The sequence below is a fragment of the Hyperolius riggenbachi genome, chromosome 4 (genome assembly GCF_040937935.1).
Source record: "Hyperolius riggenbachi isolate aHypRig1 chromosome 4, aHypRig1.pri, whole genome shotgun sequence".
NCBI lineage: Eukaryota > Metazoa > Chordata > Amphibia > Anura > Hyperoliidae > Hyperolius > Hyperolius riggenbachi.
Genome location: NC_090649.1, coordinates 442,080,157 through 442,107,930, shown reverse-complemented (window position 1 = coordinate 442,107,930; position 27,774 = coordinate 442,080,157). Strand labels below are relative to the sequence as shown.

General features: G+C 46.3%; 1 protein-coding gene across 1 annotated transcript; it reads right to left on the bottom strand.

Annotated features, from left to right (window-relative positions):
• Positions 1-412: 412 nt before the first annotated feature.
• On the bottom strand, positions 413-17,072 carry MRPL2 (mitochondrial ribosomal protein L2). The gene is made up of 8 exons (XM_068279640.1): positions 16,969-17,072; positions 7,341-7,442; positions 7,044-7,173; positions 6,828-6,969; positions 5,559-5,674; positions 5,376-5,486; positions 5,221-5,294; positions 413-904 (listed from the first exon to the last, which is right to left on the bottom strand). Exons 2-8 carry the CDS (start codon positions 7,419-7,421, stop codon positions 686-688), a joined length of 873 nt encoding a protein of 290 aa, XP_068135741.1. The 5' UTR covers positions 7,422-7,442; positions 16,969-17,072; the 3' UTR covers positions 413-685.
• Between the last annotated feature and the right edge of the window lie 10,702 nt (positions 17,073-27,774).

Sequence of the window (27,774 nt, the reverse complement as noted above, 5' to 3'; positions counted from 1 at the left end):
TTTCCCCGACTCCGAGGCTGCAGGCGTTTCTTTGCAGGTAATACAAAAAGAAGAATGATTTACAGCACTTCAGCCCCATTTTATAGCAATCATTCTGCTTATAAATAACCCAGTCAGGATGATGGAGGGATTTCTCACCTGTGCTGATGATTATACTGACAGCTGATTATTTTGTAACAAAATACTGTACACCGAAAAAATGGGTTACTACAATAATCTATTTATGGTAATAAATCTCTTTGCAATGAATTAATAAGAGTCTGATCACTGCTGAACAACAATCTAAAACCAATGGGAATTGCCGCCACAAAAATGAAAGCTGTAAATTTTGAATTTTCTACATGAATGTCACTGCTAATACTTTTGGCCATGACTGTACACACACAGTGTGTATAATAATACAATACACACATTAGAAAATGCATGTTTATTGTCACCACATCTTTTCACTTTCTGGAGGATACACAGCAGCTCTACTCTGCCACCCAGTGGTGAATTAGAGAAAACTGTTCCACTTGAATTTGAACCATATGAGTTCTCTCCACTGAGGCATCTGTCTGACAGTCCACATACATGAAGATCTAGCAGGAAGAAAAAAATTTCTTCTGATGGACATGAAGAGTCCCGTGACACTAATCCATAGCAGAGAGGACATAGCTAAGCCAGTGGTGCAGAGGGGGTGTGGCTAAGCCAACGGTGCGGGGCTGGCACTTGGTAACTTTGCATAATTCTTTATTGGTGGAAGAGGTTTGATTTTCCTTCCTGCCCAGCCCCCTTTTCTCTTCCAAAGTCCACTGGATGGTCGTTTTCCGAGCCAGCGATTCCGTCCCGCCTTTCCAATGATTCGCTTGTTGTGATCTACATTAGAAACACGACCCACAGTGGCTATGCAAGTTTCCAACACCTGTAAGGAAACGAGAGTTGTAACACACAGAGGAAAGGTGAGACACAGGCAGATGGAGAAGGAGAGGCGTGACACAGATAGAGAGAGGAGGAGAGGCGTGACACATATGGAAAAGAGGAGGAGAGGCGTGACACATATGGAAAAGAGGAGGAGAGGCGTGACACAGATGGAAAAGAGGAGGAGAGGCGTGACACAGATGGAAAAGAGGAGGAGAGGCGTGACACAGATGGAAAAGAGGAGGACAGGCGTGACACAGATGGAAAAGAGGAGGACAGGCGTGACACAGATGGAAAAGAGGAGGACAGGCGTGACACAGATGGAAAAGAGGAGGACAGGCGTGACACAGATGGAAAAGAGGAGGACAGGCGTGACACAGATGGAGAAGAGGAGGACAGGCGTGACACAGATGGAGAAGAGGAGGACAGGCGTGACACAGATGGAGAGAGGAGGACAGGCGTGACACAGATGGAGAGAGGAGGACAGGCGTGACACAGATGGAGAGAGGAGGACAGGCGTGACACAGATGGAGAGAGGAGGACAGGCGTGACACAGATGGAGAGAGGAGGACAGGCGTGACACAGATGGAGAGAGGAGGACAGGCGTGACACAGATGGAGAGAGGAGGACAGGCGTGACACAGATGGAGAGAGGAGGACAGGTGTGACACAGATGGAGAGAGGAGGACAGGTGTGACACAGATGGAGAGAGGAGGACAGGTGTGACACAGATGGAGAGAGGAGGACAGGTGTGACACAGATGGAGAGAGGAGGACAGGTGTGACACAGATGGAGAGAGGAGGACAGGTGTGACACAGATGGAGAGAGGAGGACAGGTGTGACACAGATGGAGAGAGGAGGACAGGTGTGACACAGATGGAGAGAGGAGGACAGGTGTGACACAGATGGAGAGGGGAGGACAGGTGTGACACAGATGGAGAGAGGAGGACAGGTGTGACACAGATGGAGAGGGGAGGACAGGTGTGACACAGATGGAGAGGGGAGGACAGGTGTGACACAGATGGAGAGGGGAGGACAGGTGTGACACAGATGGAGAGGGGAGGACAGGTGTGACACAGATGGAGAGGGGAGGACAGGTGTGACACAGATGGAGAGGGGAGGACAGGTGTGACACAGATGGAGAGGGGAGGACAGGTGTGACACAGATGGAGAGGGGAGGACAGGTGTGACACAGATGGAGAGAGGAGGACAGGTGTGACACAGATGGAGAGAGGAGGAGAGATGTGACAGATGGAGAGAGGAGGAAAGGTGAAACACAGATGGAGAGAGGACGAAAGATATGACAGTTGGAGAGAGGAGGACAGGTGTGACAGATGGAGAGAGGAGGAAAGATGTGACAGATGGAGAGAGGAGGAAAGGTGTGACAGATGGAGAGAGGAGGACAGGTGTTGTCAGGAATATAGCAGCTAGTTATGAGGCTGATGATGTTAGGAATACAGGAACATATTTCTTTCATTTTCCCATTTTTATATCTGCTATGTTATGTCAAAGGTGTAAATATGCCAGGCTAGATTCATGGACTGTTCATGTGATTGTGTGTGTGGGTCAATAGGCCTACATTTGCATCTAAAGAGGACTTCAGTGAATAGAGCTGGGGTAATCAGACAATGGCAGAAGTGAAGTGTTGAAGTCATTGACACTTGAAACATTTACACTTCTGTTGAGGAAGGCTGTTAAAGCATTGTGAAGAACTCTAGACTAGTCAGGAAGAGTCTCTTCACCAAAAGTTGACGTGTGTTAAATACTATTTCATTGTGAGGAAATTGAATTATTGGTGGAGGTGCAAACTATACCCTGTAAATTACATCTATTGGAAGGGGTTGGAAATCTCTGCAGACTTTAAAAACGGAGACAGCAAAAAGCCTTAATCAAGTTTTCACCTGAAGTTGAAAAGCCTCACTTCACAATCTTTTGATGTATAGACTTTTACCTGGAAATAGAATTATGTCTGAGATACTACTGAGAAAACTAGTTCCTCCCCTCCCCAAGGAAGTTGCAGCCTCCAGGCGTATCTCACAGTATAAAACAGCAGCTAGGATAGCCACAACTTGTAGTTCTTGGAGATAGCACACACGGCTAGAACTAACCTGGTTCCTGACCAGAAAGTGCGTACTCCTGCAACAACGCCAGATCGATACGCTGGTACGTTTTTTTCCCCCGTTTATTTTGGTAAGCAAATCGCTTTGTGTGTATTTTTGTAACTTTTATCTTTGTAACTTTTGACTTTGTTTTTGTAATCTTTTGTATATATTCTGTTCTGCATTGTTCCACTTTTTTCCCTGGAATATTAAATTATTATTTAATAAGCTTGACTTCTGCTGTACTAAACTAACACTCATAGCCTAGAAGAGATGGAAGTGTGTAAAAGTCCGTGCCTGATTGTAGGATTGAGCGACACTACCGTATAAGATTGTAATTGCATTGTGTGTGGGGTGTTTGTCATACGTTGGCCTAAAGCGCGCAGCTGACCCAACGTACGAAAACGCCAGTGCGAGTAGCTCAACAGCTGAGTGGCTAACAGTATCGTTCGGAACGACTGTTAGTGGTTTTGCTTCACTATAGTGTAAGATTGCAACTGTGTGTGTGTGTGTGGGTGCGTGGCGTTCCCGTATTCGGCCTAAGCGCAAAGCTGACCCGAATACGAAAACGCGGATTGCGCGCTGAGGACTCGACAGCAGAGTGGAAGTGTCTATCGAACCGCTAGTGGTGGCAGTGAGAGGTGTTCTGAGGGGTCCCAGCCTTGTTTTAGCTCGAATAAGGCTGCTCCCCGCTTGATCTGGTCAAACCCTCAGTCGGGAACCGTATACGCAGGCATGCCGCGGGCCGGTTCCTGACAGGTGTGACAGTTGGAGAGAGGAGGACAGGTGTGACAGATGGAGAGAGGAGGACAGGTGTGACAGATGGAGAGAGGAGGACAGGTGTGACACAGATGGAAAAGAGGAGGACAGGTGTGACACAGATGGAAAAGAGGAGGACAGGTGTGACACAGATGGAGAGAGGAGGACAGGTGTGACACAGATGGAGAGAGGAGGAGAGATGTGACAGATGGAGAGAGAAGGACAGGTGAAACACAGATGGAGAGAGGAGGAAAGGTGTGATAGATGGAGAGAGGAGGAAAGGTGTGACAGATGGAGAGAGGAGGAAAGGTGTGACAGATGGAGAGAGGAGGAAAAGTGTGACAGATGGAGAGAGGAGGAAAGGTGTGACAGATGGAGAGAGGAGGAAAGGTGTGACAGATAGAGAGAGGAGGACAGGTGTGACAGATGGAGAGAGGAGGACAGGTGAAACACAGATGGAGGAGGAAAGATGTGACAGATGGAGAGAGGAGGAAAGATGTGACAGATGGAGAGAGGAGGAGAGGTGTGACAGATGGAGAGAGGAGGACAGGTGAAACACAGATGGAGAGAGGAGGAAAGATGTGACAGATGGAGAGAGGACGACAGGTGTGACAGATGGAAAGAGGAGGAAAGATGTGACAGATGGAGAGAGGAGGACAGGTGTGACAGATGGAGAGAGGAGGACAGGTGTGACACAGATGAAGAGAAGAGGAAAGATGTGACAGATGGAGAGAGGAGGACAGGTGTGACAGATGGAGAGAGGAGGAGAGATGTGACAGATGGAGAGAGGAGGAGAGATGTGACAGATGGAGAGGGGAGGAGAGATGTGACAGATGGAGAGAGGAGGAGAGATGTGACAGATGGAGAGAGGAGGACAGGTGTGACACAGATGGAGAGAGGAGGAGAGGTTTGACACAGATGGAGAGAGGAGGAGAGGTTTGACACAGATGGAGAGAGGAGGAGAGGTTTGACACAGATGGAGAGAGGAGGAGAGGTTTGACACAGATGGAAAAGAGGAGGACAGGTGTGACAGATGGAGAGAGGAGGAGAGGTGTGACAAAAATGGGGAGAGGAGGAGAGGCGTGGCACAGATGGAGAGAGAAGGAGAAGTGTGACAAAAATGGGGAGAGGAGGAGAGGTGTGACAGATGGAGAGAGAAGGAGAGGTGTGACATAAATGGTCAGAGAAGGAGAGGCGTGGCACAGATAGATAAGGAGGAGGAGAGATGTGAGACAGATGCAGAGTGTAGAAGAGGAGTGACACAGATAGAGGTAAGAAGTGACAGAGATGGAGAGAGGAGGATTGACACCGAGGGACAGGAGGTGAGGCATGACAGATGGAGAGAGGAGGAGGAGTGACACAGATGGAGAGGGGGGACAGGTGTGACAGATGGAGAGAGGAGGAGAGGCATGACACGGAGAGAGAGGAGTGACACAGATGTGGAGGGGTGTATTCTGTGTCACCTGAACTTGTCTCTTGGATGGAAGCTGGACGATAGCGGTCCCATTCACCTTCCTCAGTAAGACGCCACAAGTGCCTGTGATAGGAAAGAGAAGACAGCAGAGACTCATTACCCTGCCCCTATACCTCATTATGAGGAGGTCTATCTGTCACTCACCCGCTGATCGGATGTACAGAGCGCCTTTCCCTGGAATCACCTCCAGGGAATTCACAAGAGTCCCGATGGGAAGAGCCCCGAGTGGATGAGCATCACCTTCCTTGGCCAGCACTGGAGGGCAGCAGAGAGCAGAGGTCAGGATTTGGTCACATCACAGCACAAGTAGAGAAACGGCAAGTGTACCTGCCATGCGTCCAATGTGTCCAGAGGAAGTGATCAGATCCCCATCTTTCATGTTCTCTGTGGCAATAATCCAGCGCTTGCGCTTTCCTCCAGCTACCAGAGCAATGTCTGCTGATCTACAGAGCCAGAAACAGAGTCATCAATTACACAAGGCTGCTGGAGGGGAGAGAAGCAGGGAGACTGGAGAGGGGGACTGGAAAGGAGAAGCGCAAGGGATGGAGAGGAAATGGGCAGGAAATGGAGATGTCCCGGGGGAAGGGGGGGACTGAAGAGGGGCAGGGAGACTGGAGAGGAACCATGAGTAATCATGATCACATACCAATTGCCGACTGCAATCCAAAACAAGACTGGACCACGTAGTTACAGACAACCAGCAAGCTCAATGTGGACCAGAACTCCTATGTGTAAGGGGCTACAATGGACCAGAAAAGCCTCTTACTAAAATGTTAAGCAAAGTAGAAGGCATCACGCCGGATCTTTGCATATGTTCATATAGGGCCAGTTTTAGGCTTTCTGCTGCCTGAAGCAAACTTTGCGCACACACACACTATAAACCCCATAATCGGCAAGAGATCACCATGGCCACTAAGAGGAAAAGCTTTGGGCATGCAACCAATCGGGGGGTGATGGTATTGGTCACATCCACCCGCTGGTGCCTATGGTCTCACGGGCGGGACAGCGGCACCGTCATTAAGCCAATCACTACACTCGATCAGTAGCAGTAACCTATAAGATGTTGAATGAGGATGGGGATTCGGGGAAGCATGGATGAGGAGGGTTGTGTGTGCCAGGAAGGCGGGCGGGAGAGTGGAGAGGAGGCAGGCGCCAGGTGGCCTAAACTGTTGTCTAAATGCCGCTAGACTTTGCCGCTTCATGGTATGTGTGCCTCTGTGTACATATCAGAAACCCCATTATTTCATGTTTCTGCAATAGGACATGCTAACACAGGCAAGGTTGTTCTTAAATTGATGGAGAATTTAATTTGATCATGAAAATGCTTTTATATTGTACATGCGACAAGCAGAAGGCAAAATATGATATGTATTTCCAAACTTTCCTTCCAAAAGCCTAGTTAGGAGCTTCCAGTCCCTACTGCAGGGGGAGACCCTAATCTCCTCTCCTCAAAGCATAAATGTAAAGAGGGAGATGAGATGGGCGGGGGAGGGACTGGGGAGGAGATGGGCAGGGGGACTGGGGAGGAGATGCGCAGGGGGACTGGAGATGGACAGGGTAGGGGACTAGAATATAGTGTAGTACAGAGCACATTACCTGCAAGGGTCGTAGCGCACCTCAATCACCTTCTCCTGGAATGGGACATTCTCCCTCCCGGGCTCGTACTTTAGTCTCTGCCAGTCTATCATGCGGAAGAGCTGCTTGTGTCCCCCTCCAATGCCATGCGTGCGGATCCGCCCTGCGCAGGAAGACATACCACTCTCAGTAACTCCCAATCATTACCGCTGCCCATCCTCCTGTGCAGCAGCTCACCTGTCTCGTCCCGCCCTCCAGTCTTCTTCTTCCCAATGGGATTGATGGTGTATTTGGTTGGGGGCTTCCAGATTTCAAAGTGGAGGCGTGAGGTAGTGAGGAATCCCCTACAGGAAGAAGATGGGCCAACCTGTGAAAGGGGGAGAGGCATTACTGTACTGACCTGATGGGGGGAGGGGTGTCAATCTGATGGGGATGTCGCGGATGTGATGGATGAGGACCTGTTGGGGGAGGGGTGTGGCTGATTCGATGGGGGAGGCGTAGTCAGTAATCTGATGGGGGAGTGGTGTCACTGACCTTGTGGAGGAGGTCTGAGGCTGGACGCACACATGTCACAGTCATGGAATGCAGTACTCGAGACAGAGCACTCACCGCCATCTTTGTATTCAGAGCTGCAGCCTAGACAGGAGAAACAATAGGCTGACAATCATGTGACACTGCTCATCCTGGCACAGCCAATCAAACAGCCTGATTTACTAAATGTTCCCCAGACATTATACCTGAAAGAAAACATACCTACAAGCGTCTAGTAATATAAAAATAAGTTTCTTTCACCAGATGTGCTGGTCAGGAAAGCAGAGCCTGCATGTGTGGGGCTCTTTCTCCTCACCAATACCAACCCACATAGAAAGCAATAATAATAATAATGATAATATTACCAGTAGTATAGTGCTTTTCTCCTTTCAGACTCCACGCACTGAAGTGCTGCAGCCACTAGAGGGCACATAATGGACCAACCTGAAGCAATAGGGAGTCTTGACTTTGGACTCCTTGCTGAATAGGAACTGGATCCATGCTGTCTTGTGTCAAAAGGTGGTAACCAGTACACTAGTCAACCACTGAACATGTAAGGGGATTGGAGGGAATGCCCCTCACATACGCCAGCCCCCACAGCCCCTTTTGTCATGGCAGAACCGTGAGTAATCGTACACCAATTGTTGATTGCTATCAAAAATTAGATTGGACTATTTAGGAATACTTTGGGCTTTCCTCTGTCAAAGGACAGCAAAAGGCTTCCCAAGCAAGAAAAACAACAAATAGGTGTGAAGAGCTTCAAAAGGCTGCTTCCCTGCACTCTCAATCAAGGGGCAGGCCTAAGAGAAGAGTTTCATGCAGATCCTTCGGTGCCTGAACTTGGGTACATTTCATACGTTTGATTTTAAGAGGCAACATGCTTCTGATCACCCTGTAAAATATATTAAGGAATTGCTGGCATCAAGCCGCACCTGTGCATGTACCTTTTTTCTGGGTATCTCCAGGCAAATCCCAGTTATTAAATATTATGTAATAGTTTGTGCTAGGAAATGCTGTTTGATCTTAAAATGCTGTAGAATTTGAGGGTGAATCTGCCATTAGTGAGTGTGCGATAAGCAATTCACAAACTATGGAACAAACTTTACATCTAAAATACAAGGGGACGTTCAGCCTAAAGCAGGGGGAAGAACTTGTAACCCACACCTCCCAAGCAGATTCCTCAAAAGGAAACTGCAAAAAATCCATCTACATTGTAAGAACCATCAGAGGATCCTGTGAAGATATATTCTGGGATTCTTACTCACTTAAAGCGGACCCAAACCAAACATTTTTTTTAATTCAAAATATTTATTTGCACCACTCTGACACATACAAAGATAAATAAACACTCCTTCAAGCCTATGAGCATTTCAGTGCATGCTTTTCACCCTTCTCTTTGCATAACTAGGGTTATACAGGTGGCAGCCATTAGCAATTCCTTCTTTGCTGGACACCACCTACTCCACCAGTTTGCCATATTCTGTCCCGGCAATATGAAAGGAAGGGGAGGGGTTCCTCCAATAAATGTAAAATATTTTATATTTGTCATCATGCAGCTGACAAAAGGCTGCGATTTATTATTATAATTTAGAAAATAGATTTTATTTCTGAAATCTTGTATTTTTAATTTGGGTCCACTTTAAGAAATTTCAGTACTATTCCCGTTAAAGCCGGGCGCAACCACCAGGTAGCGTTAATTACTATTCCCCCTCCAGGCTGCCATGGATAGTAGGGAAAGATGTAACTTTGGTGGAGTTTTATCGCCACCTAGTGGATGCGCCCGGCTAACGGAAAAGAAACGAAATTTCACACGTATCCCCTAAAAAGCACTAAAAAGTTTACCAGAACTTCAGTAACCTTTTCCTCATTTTTATTCTCTTTTATTTTTAATCTGTCGCTACATTGTTCATTCTGTTACTTATAACATTGTTATGTAATAACCTTTGTGCACTTAATAAATGACAATATAATTTTATGGCTATTACCCATTTTTAGTATCACAGTATGAACTTGCTTCCTGAAGACATGTTACCCAGAGAACTGTATTGTTTCAGGAAGATACAGCTGTTGCGTTAACCAGTGTCGGACTGGGAGCTGGAAAAGCTGAGGAAATCCACTTGCTGGCCAAGCAGCAGTAATCAGGTGGTGCTGCAGGTTTTTATTGGGAGTGATAACACAGGGTTTCTGCTGCTTGGACAGCAGGTGGATTTCCTCAGTTTTTCCACCTCCCAGTCCAACACTGTAGTTAACCTATTTCATTCCTAGCTTAGACTAGATAGGAGGACCTATCCCTCAAATAGGTGGTGGCAGTTTACCATTTACATCTGCGGAACATGGTATTGATGCCCCAGAGAGGCAGTAGTGACGTCGCAGGGCGGCATTGCTTTAGCGATGTCACAGAGTGCCAGTTGCAATGTCAGAGGGTGGCAGTAGAGCGTCAGTAGTTATGTCACAAGAGAGGCAGTAGTGACATCACAGAGGGGCAGTAGAATGCGCCCTATACTTAAACAATGACGTCTCTGGGTGGCATTGCTTTACCGATGTCACAAGGCAGCAGTAGCAACGTCACAGAGAGGCAGTAGAAAGGCAGTAGTGATGTCACAGGGCAGCAGTGCTTTAGCAATGTCACAGAGCGGCAGTAGTGATGTCAGAGAGCAACAGTAGCAATGTCACAGGGCGAAAATAGAGCAACAGTAGTGATGTCACGGGTAGGCAGTGCTTTAGCAATATCACAGAGCAGCAGTAGTAATGTCAAAGCAGCAGTAGTGACGTCACAGAGCAGCAGTAGTAGCGTCACAGAGCGGCAGCAGCGGCAATGTCACAGGGGGGCAGAAGAGCGACAGTAGTGATGCTCATGAGCAACAGTAGCAATGCCACAGAACAACAGCAGTGACATCACAGGGTGAAAGAGGGACACTTAAAGGATACCTGAGGTGACGTGTGACATGATGAGATAGACATTGGTATGTACAGTGCCTAGCACACAAATAACTATGCTGTGTTCCTTTTTTTCTTTCTCTGCCTGAAAGAGTTAAATATCAGGTATGTAATTGGCTGACTCAGTCCTGACTCAGACAGGAAGTGACTACAGTGTGACCCTCTCTGATAAGAAATTCCATCTATAAAACACTTTCCTGGACAGAAATGGCGGCATACTCATGGGTTCATCTCCACCCCTTGAACCCAATTGGACAGATCTTTGTATAAATTAAAAGAACCCGCCCCCCCTGCCATTCTCTCCTTTTCTGTCCTCGATGGACAAGGTCTTTGTTTTGTTTTTTCCTCCGTTTTTTTTTGGTGGATTAATTTTTATTTTTTTTTTAGTGGGTTCAGCCTCTCCCGCTCAACGAGGCATTGCGCTACCTAAATGGCAGCTATAAATGCGGGGAATTACCTGCTTGATGTATAGCTTATCCCCAGCCTCTACCTCCGTCCCTTTCCTCCTCCACTACGGGACTCTCGCGTTGGGAGGCGAGAGTATGCGGATTGGTCGGCCGGGGAGTCAGCGCTGACGTCAGCAGGAGGCATACTTCCGCATAAGACGGCCACTCTTCCAATACGCCGAGAGCGCGGTGACAGCTGCACGCTGGTCGGAACCGCTCTGGCGTTTTGCTGGTAATCAGGGTCTTTGACAGCTCTGGAAACGTACCCCACATCGGGAAACGGCATACTTCCCCTAGACGAACGAGCAATTCGTGGTGACAGCAAGGTATGAAAGAGACGCATTGTTTTCACTGTATTTCCAGCATAGCTGCAGCAGCTGATTAATGGCAGTTTTTTTCACATTTGTGTGTTTAAAGGATGTCATGCTCAACGCAGGATGTGGAAGTAGTGGAGGAAAGGGAAAGGTAAAGATGTCCAATGGACATCAAATTTCATCTTAAATGGCACATGTGGTGTTTTAAAAGGATAGTTTCTTATGCACGGGGTAGTAGGCAAAAAGAGTGCTTTCTATCTCTCCTCCTTTTTATAGGAGCGGATTTCTTGGTGGAACATGAATATTTTTTTCTTATGTCTCCACAGTCCGAAAGAGATAGAAGTTAAGAAGGCTGGGTCTAAAGGACGCAAAGCCTCAAACAAGACTGTGAGATCTCGCTCGAGGTCAAGAGATAAGTCTAAGGATGGTTCCTCCTCGCATGATACAAGATCATCAAGAAGGGATTCATCAAAGCATAAGAAGTCGGGGAAATCAAAGAGGAATTCTCCTAAAAGAAGTTCAGCAAAAAGACATTCCCCTGAGAGGAGAAGGAGATCTCCTGAAAAACGGGACTATTATTATAGGTCGTATAGAAGCAGGTCCCCTAGGAGGAGATATTATTCTAGAGAAAGGTCCTATGATAGATACTATTCTCCGGATAGGAGGTACAGGTCGGAAAGGCAGCCTTCCCCGGGTCCCAGTAGGCCACATGAGGAACATAGAAGATATGATCAGCCAGGAAAAGCTTTATGTTGGTCTTGTGCTCAGCCTGCATTACCAGATAAGATGGTATGCGAGGCCTGTTTCACTGAATTGGGAAGGGACAAAGAAATGGATAACCAGCAAGTCCTCTCCTTTATTCAGCAGGCTGTACAGGAAACCTTTTCCAAAATGACAGCATCACAGGCGTCGGCTACAGTAACAACTAATGTAGAAGAGGCATCCTCTCAGGAAGCGGGTCCTTCCTTAGGATTCGAGTTTTCATTAGTGCCCACCTTTGTAGCAGCCATTAAAACAGCAATAGGATGGGAAGAGGATGAACAGTCGACACATCAACCTGACAAGTATTATCCTCATTTGAACAAGCAGCCTAATAATTTTCCCCTAATGGTAGTAATTAAAGATATATTTACTAAAGAATGGAGCAAAGTGGATCAGAAAACATCCTTAGCGAACCGTTTCACTAAACTGTATCCATTAAGCACAGAAGACGCAAAAGTGATGGAGTCAGCGCCAGTGGTGGACGCGTCAATCATTAGATTGGCTAAACATGTAACCCTACCTATGGATGACGGAGTGTTCTTTACTGACCCACTGGACCGTAAGGTAGATGCAGATATAAAGAAGGCTTTCCTCTCTTCAGGTGCGGCATGTAGACCAGCAGTCGCCCTTACTTCCTTGGCCAAAGCAGTAAGGGTTTGGGTCGATAATTTAGAAATAGCCATTAATGCGGACGTGGAAAAGTCCGAAATATTTAAAGCATTAGATGAACTCAAGTTGGCCAGTGACTTTATGGGGGAAGCAGCGATCGACATCATAAGAGCCTCTGCAAGATCCATGCTGAACAGTGTAACGGCAAAGAGAGCGCTTTGGCTAAAACCCTGGTCGGCCGACCAAGCTTCTCGCAATAATTGGTGCCGCATTCCCTTTGATGGGACTCACCTGTTTGGAACTCAAATGGATACAGCCATAGCAAAGGTAACAGGTGGAAAGTCGGGACTTCTACCGCAGGATAAGAAACGACCTTTCAGGCAGCAGAACCCCAAGAAAGTATTTTCTAATAGATTTCAACAAGCTAAATCTTACAGGCCAAATAGGCAATTCAATAGAGGATGGAGAAGTACCCAATCTTCTTTTTTGAAAGACAATAAGGCAAAATCAACTTTGGGGGCACAACAGAAGACGAAGCCTTTTTGAAGGTACGCCCACTCAGATGAACCCAGTGGGAGCAAGACTCCGCGCCTTCTGGAGAATCTGGGTGGAAACGATAAAGGATGCCTGGGTCTTGAGAACATTGCAAAAAGGCCACTCGTGGAAGTTCAGAAAGTCACTACCTTCCTTAAGATTTGTGAAAACGAAGATTCCTCACAGTGCCCAAAAACGCAAGATCCTGTTAGAATATGTAGATTCCTTGAAGCAAATAAAGGCAGTCATTCCAGTACCAACACAAGAAGCATCAATCGGTGTCTATTCTCAACTATTCTTGGTGCCAAAAGGGTCGGGAGGATGGCGTCCTGTCCTAGACCTGAAGTTCCTCAACAAACATATAAAAATCAAGCATTTCAAAATGGAGTCACTGCAAACTATTATAAAGATGATCCGAGTAAACGATTGGATGACGACGGTGGACTTATCCGACGCATATTTGCACATACCAATAAAACCTTCTTTCCAAAAGTTCTTGAGGTTCGCGATAAGCGGAGAACTCTTACAATTCCAAAGTCTGCCGTTTGGAATCTCTACAGCCCCACGAACATTTTCCAAAGTCCTTCTGCCTGTGATTGCTCAATTGAGGGAGGAAGGTCTGAAAGTCTATCATTACTTGGACGACATCCTGTTAGTGAATCAAGATCGTCTGACTCTGCTGAAACATCAGGAAAGGTTGATAAATCGTCTGGAAACTCTGGGGTGGTTAATCAACTACCAAAAAAGTCAATTGCAGCCATCCCAAGACATGATCTTTTTAGGAGCCCGCTTTGTTACACACCAGAACAAAGTCAGTTTACCAGAGGGGAAAATAGTCGCCATCTAGAACAGAGTAAGGACAGTTCTTTCTCACAGCAAGGTGTCAGTCAGAGAAAGCATGGCCCTTCTAGGGACACTATCTTCCACCATACCACTAGTAAAGTGGGCACATTGGAACCTAAGAACATTTCAAGCTTTCTTCCTCAGGAACTGGAACAGGAGGAATATGTCTCAGAAATTCCACATACCAGCGGAGGTCAGGATTTCACTACAGTGGTGGCTGATCCAAGCAAATCTACGGAATTGCCATCAGATACAACCAATGAAACCGATACTGGTCACCTCGGACGCAAGTATGTCAGGTTGGGGAGCCCATTGTCAGGGAGAATGGGTTCAGGAGAAGTGGAGAATGAGTCAGTCAGGGACACCATCAAATATTCTCGAGTTGAGAGCAGCTTTTCTATCTCTCAGGGCATTCAGGCACATACTTTACCAAAAATCAGTGTTACTACAGATAGACAACACAACTGCAGTGTCATATGTGAGGAGGCAGGGGGGAACCAGAAGTCGTCAATTACTCTACGAGACCAGCCTCATGATGAATTGGGCACAGAGGAACCTAGCAGATTTATCAGCAATGTACTTACCGGGAATACAGAATGTATTGGCAGACCATTTGAGCAGGAAGTTCCGAGATCCCCACGAGTGGGCCCTGAACTGCGAAGTCTTCCACATGATAACGATGAAATGGGGGATCCCGCAGATAGACTTATGCGCCTCTCCACAGAATGCGAAAGTACAGAAATTCTTTTCTCGTTATCCCCATCCAGAAGCAGCAGGGATAGATTGCCTTACCCAACCATGGAAGTTCAAAATGGGGTATGCATTCCCTCCTTTCCCATTAATAACAAGGTTTCTGAGCAGGTTAACTCAGGAGTGTTGCACGATCATTGTTATTTTACCTCATTGGCCAAGGAGACCGTGGTACACCCTGGCCAAAGAAATGAGCATGGAACCGCCACTCCAGCTACCCAAAATCCCAGATCTACTGCAACAGGGGCAACTGCTGTACCCAGAAGTGGAGAACCTCAGTTTAATGGCATGGAAATTGAGAGGAGGAAGTACATAGCCTTGGGCTGTACAGAAGATGTGGTAGCTACCTTATTAAAGGCGCGAAAGGTCTCTACAAACGCAACTTATCACCGTATATGGGAACGTTTCATCATCTATGCTGCAGCCAATGACTTTAATGCAACTTCACCTCAAGTAAAGGATATACTAAATTTTTTACAAACAGGTGTTGACAAAGGGTTAAGTTTGTCAGCAATTAAGGTACAGGTTTCAGCTTTATCCGCACTGACAAATGAGAAGTGGGCATTAGATCCATTGATAATGAGATTTATACAAGCAGTTCAAAAGATTAGGCCACCAAGGAAACCTTTTTTTCCGCAATGGGATCTGTGCCTAATACTGAATGTGTTGTCAAACGCCCCGTTTCATCCTATAGAGTCATCAACAATCTGGAATATATCACTAAAAACAGTTTTTTTGACGGCAATAGCGTCAGCAAAAAGAGTGTCCGATCTGCAGGCATTGGGATGTTCAGACAACCTCTTACAGTTCTATCCAGATAGAGTAGTGATAAGACCGGTTCTGTCCCATATTCCAAAAGTAGCGTCATCATTTCATATCAATCAAGAACTGACATTGCCTACCTTTTACATACAGCAGGAGAAGCATCCGTTAGATGTAGGAAATTGTATTAAGGTGTATCTGGATAAAACAGCTCCATTTAGGTCTTCAGACCATCTGTTTGTAAACATTAATGGAGTCAGAAAGGGGCAGCCGCTTACATCAAGAACCATTTCATGTTGGTTGGTTAAGTTGATTCAACTAAGTTATAAGCTCAGGGGTCTAGAGATACCCAGAGAAGTTAGAGCCCATTCAACCAGGGGTATGGCAGCATCATGGGCTTCATTTTCAAAGGTGTCGGTGGAGACAATCTGTAAGGCTGCAAGCTGGTCTTCACCGCATACTTTTTTGTCACATTACCATGTAAATCCAGCATCTTTGTCCTCATTGGAGTTTGGAAAGGCTGTTTTGTCAGCTTCTTGTAAATAAATTTTGTGTGTTTGCTCTTCCCTCCCTCTATGGCTGATTTGTTATGTCCCATGAGTATGCCGCCATTTCTGTCCAGGAAACCGGAAAATTGTATACTTACCTTCCGTAATTTTCCTTTCCTGGAACAGACAATGGCGGCATACGAATCCCTCCCTCTTGTCCATTCGAAGACTGATATTCACGAGAATGGCAGGGGGGGGCGGGTTCTTTTAATTTATACAAAGATCTGTCCAATTGGGTTCAAGGGGTGGAGATGAACCCATGAGTATGCCGCCATTGTCTGTTCCAGGAAAGGAAAATTACGGAAGGTAAGTATACAATTTTCCGGTTTCCTAGCAGAAAATGGCTTCTGAGAGCAAGAAAGAGGTAAAAAGGGGAATTTCTTATCAATGAGGGTCACACTGTAGTCACTTCCTGTTTGAGTCAGGACTGAGTCAGCCACTTACATACCTGATATTTAACTCTTTCCGGCAGAGAAAGAAAAAAGGAACAACATAGTTATTTGTGTGCTAGGCACTGTACATACACATGTCTATCTCATGACACGTCACTTCGGGTATCCTTTAAGCCACACCGCTACCCACGCCCCCATCATACCATAAAGACTTCATAAGAAAAATATATTATTTTATTATTCAAACCACACTGGTCATTTCTATCCTGACTCATTTTCCTTCATAACATTTAAAAATAAGAAATAAATTAATTTAAAGGATGGGAATACAGTTTAGAGTCAATTACACACATTTTTCAGTAGAAAAATAGATATATTTACAAAGATCTGTACGAGTACTGAAATAGGGACAAATAAAGAAGAAAGATGGACAGAGGGATTGGGTCCCCAAAGAGGGACTGTCCCTCCAAAAGAGGGACAGTTGGAAGCTATGTCACAGAGTGGCAGCAGTGAGGTAAAATCAAGGCATTTGTAATGTCACAGGGCAGAAGCGCTGTAGTGAGATCGCAGGGCGACTATAGTGATGTTACAGAGACTAGAGAGGCAGTAACGAGGTCACAGCGGCAGTATTGAGGTCACAGAGAGGAAGTAGTGATGTCACATATCAGCAATAGTGACTTCACAAAGCGGTAGCAGCGAGGTCACGGTGGCGGGTTGGTTAGAGTGAGACTCACCAGCAGCAGGGTCAGAGTAATCTATCTATACGGATACCCTCATTAGACTGTCATAGCAGTAGCACGGCTTCAGGTGCACGGCGCTCACAGATGATGTCACAGGAAGCCGCGCTACACCAAGATGGTGGCTGCACAGACGTGTGCCCGCCTGTGCAACTCATGTGACCTGTCTCCCCCTCGCCCCAATTCTGCCCTTCCCTCCATATTGGACTTCTGTCTCTTCCCCCTCCCTTAAAATACTACACCCTCCAAGTACTGCATCCCTCAGCGCCAAATTCAGTGTCCCTTATTCTGCTTATATCACTAATATTGCCCCTCCCCCAAATACTACCCCCATCCTGCCCTCCATATTCCGCTCTTGTCCTTACTGCTTCTTTCCCCAAATACTAACCCCCCCCCCCCCCCCCTCCTAATTCTGCTTCTGTCCTTAATATCGCCCTCTCCTCCAAAATATTGCAACCCCTCCTCCAACTTCTGCCCCCAGTTTTCTGTCTCTGTCCCTAATACCCCCCCCCCCCCCCTCATATTCTACCCCCACATTCTGCCCCCATATCAGTTGAGTGTGTGGCTGTCCAGCCTGAGGAAATACCAAGAGGTCTGAAACAGCAGGCTGTGTCACTGGTAGCAGCCCTACACTTTGACACCTTTTATACATTAGCTATGTTTTACTCCTAAAAGAGCTTTATCATTGGTGGTGCTGAACCGCTCTGTGGACTTAAAGAGACTCTGTAACATGAAAAACATCCCCTGGGGGGTACTCACCTCGGGTGGGGGAAGCCTCGGGATCCTAATGAGGCTTCCCACGCCGTCCTCTGTCCCACGGGGGTCTCGCCGCAGCTCTCCGAACAGCCGGCGACTGTGCCGACTGTCAGTTCAATATTTACCTTTGCTGGCTCCAGCGGGGGCGCTGTGGCGACTTTCGGCACGGAAATAGATGGAAATACCCGATCTCCGTCGGGTCCGCTCTACTGCGCAGGCGCCGGAAACTTGCGCCTGCGCAGTAGAGCAGACCCGACGGCGATCGGGTATTTCCGCCTACTCCGGCGCCGACAGCCATCAGAGCGCCTGCGCAGGAGCCAGGAAGGTAAATATTGCGTCACCGCTGTACAGAGGGCTACAGCGAGACCCCCGAGGGACGCAGGACGGCGTGGGAAGCCTCATTAGGATCCTGAGGCTTCCCCCACCCGAGGTGAGTACCCCCCAGGGGCCGTTTTGTCGTTACAGTTCCTCTTTAAATACATACAGGGTGCATTTCTATATGTTTTCCTTCTGTCCCGTTCAAGAGTTCAGGTCCACCTTAACTGCCAAAATAGTACTATACAAGACAGCCACCCTACCCTACTCACTTGCACACTATTTATTTAGACTTAGCAAATGCCATTCAGGAAAAGCTGTTGAAAACAAGGAAAACCCTGAGAATCCCCCATGAAGAGATGGTCTAGTCCAAAACTTGTTGGTTCTGTCAAATTTTAACTGCTTACTTTTTTCGCTGGAGTAGTACTTTAACCACTTGAGGACCGCAGTGTTAAACTCCCCTAAAGACCAGGCCCTTTTTCACAAAAAGGGCCACTGCAGCTTTAAGGCCTCCCTGCAGGGCCGTACAACACAGCACACAAGTGATGTCCCCCCCCCCCCCCCCCCTCCCTTCCCCTTTTCTCCCCACCAACAGATATTTCTGTTGGTGGGGCCTGATAACTCCCCCAATGTTTGTTTGTTTTTTTACAAATATTTATTTGTTTTATTTTTAAATAAAAGTGTATTTTTTTTTATTATTTTTAAGTGTCTCCTCCCTTCATCCTATGACATCGGATCACCCCTGAGCCAATGGAGGCGACAGCCGTGTCACACGTACAGCGCTGCCTTAGATCCCAGCGCTGTACAGGTTAATTAGACGGTGGTTTCTCCGTCTAGCAGTTCCTAGCAGCGATCGCCGCTGGGAGACTGATGGCGGAGCTCTATTCCGTCATTCATGCGGAGATGCGTACGCATCAACGCGCAATCTCCTGCAATACCCGCCTCAAGGACCTTACGTCAATTGGCTTTAGGCGGTACTGGGGCTGCCGCCGTGGCCACGCCCATTGGGGTGACGCGGTCGGAAAGCAGTTAAAGAGGAACTTCAGCCTAAACAAACATACTATGATTAAGTTACATTAGTTATGTTAATTAAAATGGATAGGTAATATAATCTTTTACCCACCCTGTTTAAAAACAACAGGCAAATGTTTGATTTCATGAGGGCAGCCATCTTTTTGGTTGAAAGGAGGTGACAGGGAGCATGAGACACAGTTCCAACTGTCCTGTGTGCTGATCACCCCTCCCAGTTGCTAGGCAATGTGAATAACAACATAGTAAATCCCATCATGCTTTGCACAGTATCGGGGAAAAAAAGCCCGGGCAGTTTTCTTTGATTGGTGGAGCTTAGCTAAAAATGCAGCTAAAAATGATGCTTTGGTAAGAAAAACAAAGTTCTGATGCTGTGAAACTGTTAAAGAAACACCAAGCCTTTTCAGTTCTGCTGAGTTGATTTTTAGTCCGGAGGTTCACTTTAAGATAAAATGGTGCCCTAGGCAAGGTAGTAGCTTTGGCTCCTCCTTATGGCCATTAGTAATCTATGATGACATAATGGTCAGAGAAAGTGGCAGTTGGGCCCTCTGACACCCACTAGGCCCCAGGCACCTGCCTAGGTTGGATGATCCTGCTCTGGATCTAACCAGACAACAATAAAGAATCGGGAGGGAGAGTGATACAGGTGAAAGAAAACATAATACATTTATTTCTCAAGATACATTAGGCATGGAACGGGAAGGAATCGCTGCTCCCCAAATTCCAATGAAGTTGAGCAAGAAGTGTTCACTTGATAAAGGGAAATGAAAGTATTGATTGTACTCCCATTACAATCTGGCATATCTTCACTGCCGAAACCTTTGCATGTGCTGCCCATGAAGTTGAAAGGGCATAGCAATCACCCCTGTGGCCCCTGCCATTGCAGGGGGCCCAGAGGCTTTGCGGGCCCCTCCAACTCCTTATCACCAACCACAAATGAAGCTAATTAGCAAAGAAACTTCCCCATTTATTCACGAAAACCGTGTACAGGAGCTTGTGTAATTTTTTCCCTGCTTCCAGAGAACACTCTGCTGCTATTCGCAGGCTCCCTGTCCCATGGGGTTCGGGAACAAAGGGGTCTCCATGCTACCATTTTTGCAGGGGGGCCCTATTAAGTCTAGTCAGGCCCCTGCTCCTGGTAGAGTGCGACCAAATTTCCTTCAGTGGCTGCTCGTTGTTACCCCATAAGCTCCCTGTGTGGTGCAGAAGACACACTGCCTCCCTCCCACTTCCTATAACCAGCTGGAATGATAATAAGCCTTTCCGTCTTCCTTATATTTTTTGTTACTTGAAGGTATGTCTTCAGAGCTTGAGCCACATCCAGAGACTGAAGCCTGGATGATCCATTCTGTGGAAAGTTGGGCAATAACCATTCCTGGTTAAGATGGTAGACTGAGGGCCAGAGGCATAGGGGCCACGGTCACCATGCATCAACTTCCATGCAGGATTGGGATGAGATACCGGTCCCTGCAATAAAAGAGTCGGACTGCAGGGCGGGCTTACTGGTTGACTCATCATCATCTGTAGAACCATAAGGGAACCAAGGCCTCCTCGGAAAAGTTTGAAATATCTGATTTTTGGTGGGCAGAAATTGAAAGGTGTGTGTTGGTTTGAATGAAAATCATTCAACCTAATAAATTGGATGTTTACATTCAAGAAAACTGAAACGTTACCATATATACTTGATACAAGTCGACCCCGTGTATAAGTCGACCCCAGACCCTCTTAATCTGGAATTTTTTATTGACTCAAGTACAAGTCTACCCAGCAAAGTTAATAGCAGCACTTGGGGCTCAGGAGGGGTTAATAACTGCACTGCATACAGTATTGCAGCCATTAAGTGCAGCCAATACCTGCTCCTGGCCCCCAAGTGCTGCAATTATTCACTCCTCCTCCTGCAGCCCAGTATGACCCCTCCCCCCGCCCCTCCACCCCAGCCCCTTTTCTTTGATAATTGTTGTTGCCTGGACTTTCAGACCTGTGATTTCTTGGCATTTGCTTTCCTCAAAGTATTACTTACCACAGGGTAAATTGCTGCAGATGGGAATGTCACTATTAGTACACACATTACTCAGTATGCGCTGAGTTGCCTGTGACTCGTGTATAAGTTGACCCCTATACTTTTATGAAGTGAATCAGACCGAAATTTCTAGACTTATACTCAAGTATCTATATATACAGAGGGTTGCAAAAGTATTCGGTCCCCTTTAAGTTTTCCACATTTTGTCATATTACTGCCACAAACATGAATCAATTTTATTGGAATTCCACATGAAAGACCAATACAAAGTGGTGCACACGTGAGAAGTGGAAAGAAAATCATACATGATTCCAAACATTTTTTACTAATCAATAACTGCAAAGTGGGGTGTGCATAATTATTTGGCCCCCTTTGATCTGAGTGCAGTCAGTTGCCTATAGACATTGCCTGATGAGTGCTAATGACTAAATAGAGTGTACCTGTGTGTAATCTAATGTCAGTACAAATACAGCTGCTCTGTGACGGCCTCAGAGGTTGTCTAAGGCCTGGTGCACACCAGTGGAGTTTTTCTGAGCGTTTTGAGTTTTTAAATCTGCTGCTAATGTTATCCTATGTGTCTGTGCACACTGGAGCAATGAGGTTTTGTAAAAAACCCCATAGCATTACATTGGGAAGAGCTTTTCGAGGTTTCAAAAGCTCTTCCCAATGTAATGCTATGGGGTTTTTTTACAAAACCTCATTGCTCCAGTGTGCACAGACACATAGGATAACAGTAGCAGCAGATTTAAAAACTCAAAATGCTCAGAAAAACTCCACTGGTGTGCACCAGGCCAAAGAGAATATTGGGAGCAACAACACCATGAAGTACAAACAACACATAAGATAGGTCAGGGATCAAGTTATTGAGAAATTTAAAGCAGGCTTAGGCTACAAAAAGGTTTCCAAAGCCTTGAACATCCCAAGGAGCACTGTTCAAGCGATCATTCAGAAATGGAAGAAGTATGGCACAACTGTAAACCTACCAAGATAAGACCATCCATCTAAACTCACAGGCCGAACAAGGAGAGCGCTGATCAGAAATGCAGTCAAGAGGCCCATGGTGACTCTGGACGAGCTGCAGAGATCTACAGCTCAGGTGGGAGACTCTGTCCATAGGACAACTATTAGTCATGCACTGTACAAAGTTGGCCTTTATGGAAGAGTGGCAAGATGAAAGCCATTGTTAACAAAAAAGCATAAGAAGTCCCGTTTGCAGTTTGCCACAAGCCATGTGGGGGACACAGCAAACATGTGGAAGAAGGTGCTCTGGTCAGATGAGACCAAAATGGAACTGTTTGGCCAAAATGCAAAACGCTATGTGTGGCGGAAAACTAACACTGCACATCACTCTGAACACACCATCCCCACTGTCACACATGGTAGTGGCAGCATCATGCTCGGGGGGTGCATCTCTTCAGCAGGGACAGGGAAGCTGGTCAGAGTTGATGGGAAGATGGGTGGAGCCAAATACAGGGCAAACTTGGAAGAAAACCTTTTGGAGACTGCAAAAGACTTGAGACTGGGGCGGAGGTTCACCTTCCAGCAGGACAATGACCCTAAACATAAAGCCAGGGCAACAATGGAATGGTTTAAAACAAAACATATCTATGTGTTAGAATGGCCCAGTCAAAGTCCAGATCTAAATCCAATCGAGAATATGTGGCAAGATCTGAAAACTGCTGTTCACAAATGCTGTCCATCTAATCTGACTGAGCTGGAGCTGTTTTGCAAAGAAGAATGGGCAAGGATTTCAGTCTTTGGATGTGCAAAGCTGGTAGAGACATACCCTAAAAGACTGGCAGCTGTAATTGCAGCAAAAGGTGGTTCTACAAAGTATTGACTCAGGGGGCCGAATAATTACGCACACTCCACTTTGCAGTTATTTATTTGTAAAAAATGTTTGAAATGATGTATGATTTTCGATCCACTTCACATGTACACCACTTTGTATTGGTCTTTCACGTGGAATTCCAATAAAATTGATGCATGTTTGTGGCAGTAATGTGACAAAATGTGGAAAACTTCAACAGGGCCAAATACTTTTGCAACCCACTGTTTATAATAGAGTAAGTGCCTCAACCTTCAAGCAAGAAGAAAAAGTAGCGCCCTGCCCCCAGGGCCGGTCCAAGCAAGAAGAAGGGGCCGGTTCAAGCAAGAAGAAGTAGCGCCCTGCCCCCAGGGGCGGTCCTAGACTTGCCGTCGAGGTGGAGGGGGTAGCGGGCAGGAAGGGGGTATTGGGCACAGCAGCGGGGAACAGGGTCGGACCCCCCCCCCCCCTCACCTGGGTCCCCCATCTGCGCTCCCCCTCTAGCTTAAGTTCAGCAACAGCCGCCGCTATTAGTAAGAGGCAGTGGGTGGGGATGACTCACCTCTTCCGCGTTCCAGCGTGCGTTCCACTGTCGTCACTTCCTGCAATGCTATCCACTTATAATACAGTGTGCGGCATTGCAGGAAGTGACGACAGTGGAACGAACGCTGGAACGCGGAAGAGGTGAGTCATCCCCGCCCGCTGCCTCTTACTAATAGCGGCGGCTGCTGCAGAACTTAAGCTGGAGGGGGAGCGCACATGAAGGACCCAGGTGAGGGAGGGGGGGGGGGTCCGAGAGAGCGGAAAACGGATGTCCGCCGGGCACAGCCATACTCACCACAGAGGAAAAGAGATGAAAGAGGGGAACGAATGCCAGCCCTGCCGCACCATTGGAGCGGGTAAGACATGGATACAATGGTTAGCCTCCATCTAGGCACCATAAGTGCCCTGCCTTCAGGCTGACCAGGACAGTGTACCCCCAAAGTCCAGCAAAACGGGATCCCCATGGATTAAGCGCCTTTAGAGCCCATCATGGTGGCATTGCTGCAGGGGAGGATACCTGTGCAATGATGAGGCCAGGTCAGGGATGAAAGTGAAAAATTCCACAGTAAAACTCCTGCAACGTCCTTTGAAGTGAGGGACAATGAGAAAAAAGACACTTCCTGGGTGGGGCTGATTTAACTTTTATATTGAACAATTTCCTGTAATTTGGGGGCGGGGCCAATACCCGTATGTGCTGCCATGGAGGCATAGGGAAGCAGAGGATACAGCTCACTATATACAGTGCAGTGTATTATATGCAGAGAATACAGCACCCTATATTCAGTGCAGTGTAATATACACAGAGGATGCAGCACATTATATACAGTGTAGTGTATTATATGCAAAGAATGCAGCACACTATATACACTGAGTGACCCTCTAATAACAAGTTAGTCCATCTTTAGCTCTGATCACAGCCGATATTCTTGGCATAGACTCAACCAGATGCTGATACCGTTGCTGAGTAATATTGATCCTTGCTGACATAATGCAGCTCTAAAGCCTGGTACACACTTTTGATTATGATTGGCCAATCACTGACCAATTTTAACACCTCCATGTAGTATGAGGGTTTAACTACATATTCTGTAGTATTCAAATTCTTTTGGACCTTGTACTACATAGAGGTGGTAAAATTGGTCAGTGATTGACCAATCTTAATTAAAAGTGTGTACCAGGCTTTAAATGGGTTAGATTGGATGGTGGCTTTCCAAGCTATGAAGTGATCTTTCGACTTCATCCCACAAATGCTCAATAGGATTAAAGTCAGGGACTGAGCTGGCCATGAAAGCAGGTTAAACTCTAAGGGCTCGTTTCCACTATCGCGAATCTGCATGCGTCCAACGCATGCAGATCCGCACATGTAATACAAGTGGATGGGCCTGTTTCCACTGTAGCGTTGTTGAGGTGCGTTTTTTTCAGCGTGAAAAAAACGCACAAAAGAGCCAACGATTTCGCCTGCGTCGGGAATCCGTGCGAATCGCCGCTAATGTATTTAATAGTAAAAACGCATGCGTTTGTTACATGCGTTTTTACCCGCGATTTCGCGTGCGATTTCGCACCTTTTTCAATTTTATTTAGCCCTGGCAGTGTCATGGTTAATTTCGCATGGCACCCTGCCATGCGAAATCGCAGGCGAAATCGCGGGTAAAAACGCATGTGGAAACGCATCCGCATGCGTTTTTACAAGCGTCGGAATGCGGCCGAAATCGCGTCGCAACAGTGGAAACAAGCCCTGACTGATGTTCCTCAAACCAATTTGAGACTAATCAAGCACAGTGGCAACAACCCACAATAGGCATCTTTTCCTATTTTTCTGTGATACCAAAGGCACTCTTGATGGTCTCCTGCTGCTAAAGCCCATCCTTTGCAAAATCAGTCTTGTTGTGCATTGGGATTTGCTTTGTGATGCACCACCTGCATTGAATTCAGCTGTAATTTGTCATGTTGTTGCCCTTCTGTTGCTGCGGACTATGCGTTCTACTCGTCTTTCACCTCTCTCGTTCACAGGGGTGTAACTAGAAATCACTGGGCTACCCTGCAAACTATGGATGGGGCCCCCTCCTGCCATACTCCCCACCTCCTCTTCCACTCGCTTTCTGCAGAGGTTAACTGAGAACCAATGTTATTCAAATGGCTAGTGCACAATAGGATGTGTTTTCCCCTTGCAAGTAAAAACAGACAGCAGTGAAGCACTGCATGCATTTTCTCTATCAATTACATTAGCTTCTGTGATACAAACATATACAGACGCACATGGAGTGCAGAAAACACATACAGAAAACCGACCGAGGAGTGTGCTCCCAGCCTCAGCACATTACACTCAGGCCAGAAACCCACTAGGAGCAATTTTCTGAGCCATTTGCGATTTGAAAACTCTTGCTAATGTAATGCTATGGGTGTGATCCCACTTAAAGGGGCACTACAGCGAAAAATCATAAAATTTTAAATTATGTGCAAACATATACAAATAAGAAGTACACTTTTTCCAGAGGAAAATGAGCCATAAATTACTTTTCTCCTATGTTGCTGTCACTTACAGTAGGCAGTAGAAATCTGACAAAAGTGACAGGTTTTGGACTAGTCCATCTCTTCATAGGGGATTCTCAGCAAGGCTTTTATTCTTTATAAAGATATTCCCTAAAAAGGATTTAAACAATGATGCTGACCAGCTTCCCTGCTCCCTACCCAGTTTTTTGCCAGTTGGACAGAGCAACTGCCATTCACTAAGTGCTTTTGAAAATAAATATATCCTTGAGAATCCCCTATAAAGAGATGGACTAGTCCAAAACCTGTCACTTTTGTCAGATTTCTACTGCCTACTGTAAGTGACAGCAACATAGGAGAAAAGTCATTTACGGCTCAATTTACTCTGGAAAAAGTGTATTTCTTATTTGTATATGTTTGCAAATATTTTAAATTTTATAATTTTTTGCTTTAGTGCCCGTTTAAGCAATTTGATTTTATAAAAATCCTCTATAGCATTGCATTAGCAAGGGCTTTTTCAAATCGCTAGTGATTCGAAATCGCTGCCTTTTCCACTAAACAGCTGAATAGCAAAATTGCAAATCACTAGTGATTTTTAGGCCCAGTGCACACCAAAAACCTCTAGCAGATCCGCAAAACACTAGAGGTTTTTGAAGCAGATTTTCAGAACGATACTAGGCATGTTTAGAGACGTTTTCTAAACATGCCTAGCGTTTTTTGGAGCGTTTTTGTGTAGCAGATTTCATATATTGTTACAGTAAAGCTGTTACTGAACAGCTTCTGTAACAAAAACGCCTGAAAAAATGCTCTGATCTAGCATTTTTCAGAGCGGTTTTCCACTTACCTATACTTTAATATTGAGGCAGAAATGCCTCAAAAATCTAAAAAATGCTGCAGCCCCCAAGTTTGTCTTTGTGGAAAAAAACGACCCGCTCTGGTGTGCACCGTTCCATTCACTTTCATTAGCCAAGCAGTTTCCCCCCTGCAACCGTTTTTAAAAACGCTCCAGAACCGCTCTGGTGTGCACTAGCCCCTAAATCGCTAGGGTTGCTACTTTGGCCTCGATTCATAAAAGTGCTGTCGGGAAGGTAACGTCGAGCGGGGAAACACCGCTGTCGGTATTTCCGCCTTCAGGGTGGTAATTCATAAAAATTTTGCTAGTTGTGACAGGCGTGCGGAGATATTCCGCTGTAGGCAGGCGTTAGGCTGTCGGGAGACATGCGGAAACAGGAGAAGCAGGCGGAATCCCTCCGTGCGGTGTTCTCTCTGCAGCTGCTTGGGAGGTCTGTCCCATTCACTGCAATGTATTCCGCACGCTTCTCGCCACATCAGAGGTAGCAGTAATACCCGTCCGCATACCGCTACCTCTAATCTTTATGAATTGACATTTGTTACTTTTGCTATGATAATCACCGCGCAAGGTGGTGATTGATCACTCTGCTCGCAAATGTCGGCTTTTCATGCGGAAAAAGCCTTTATGAATACAGATTTTGCTGTGTGGTTGGTAAAGTGAGCAGTTTTCAGCATTTCCGAATGCGGGAATGCTTTATGAATCGAGGCCTTTATCATAGAAATCATGAGAAGTATTTTCCACTATAGTGATTCGATTTGCAAATCTCAAATCGCAATTGCTTACTGGAGCGATTTTAAGAGGGATAATGCAATGCGAATGAAAATCACAAATCGCAATCGCATAACAAAATTAATGAAAAATCACAATCGGTGGCGTTTGTGATTTGTGATTGTGATTGCTAGTTAGTGATTGTGATTGCAGAGTTTAACCTGCTTCCATGGCCAGCTCAGTCTCCTAGTGGGTTTCTGGCTTCACTCTGTCCTGATGGAGCTG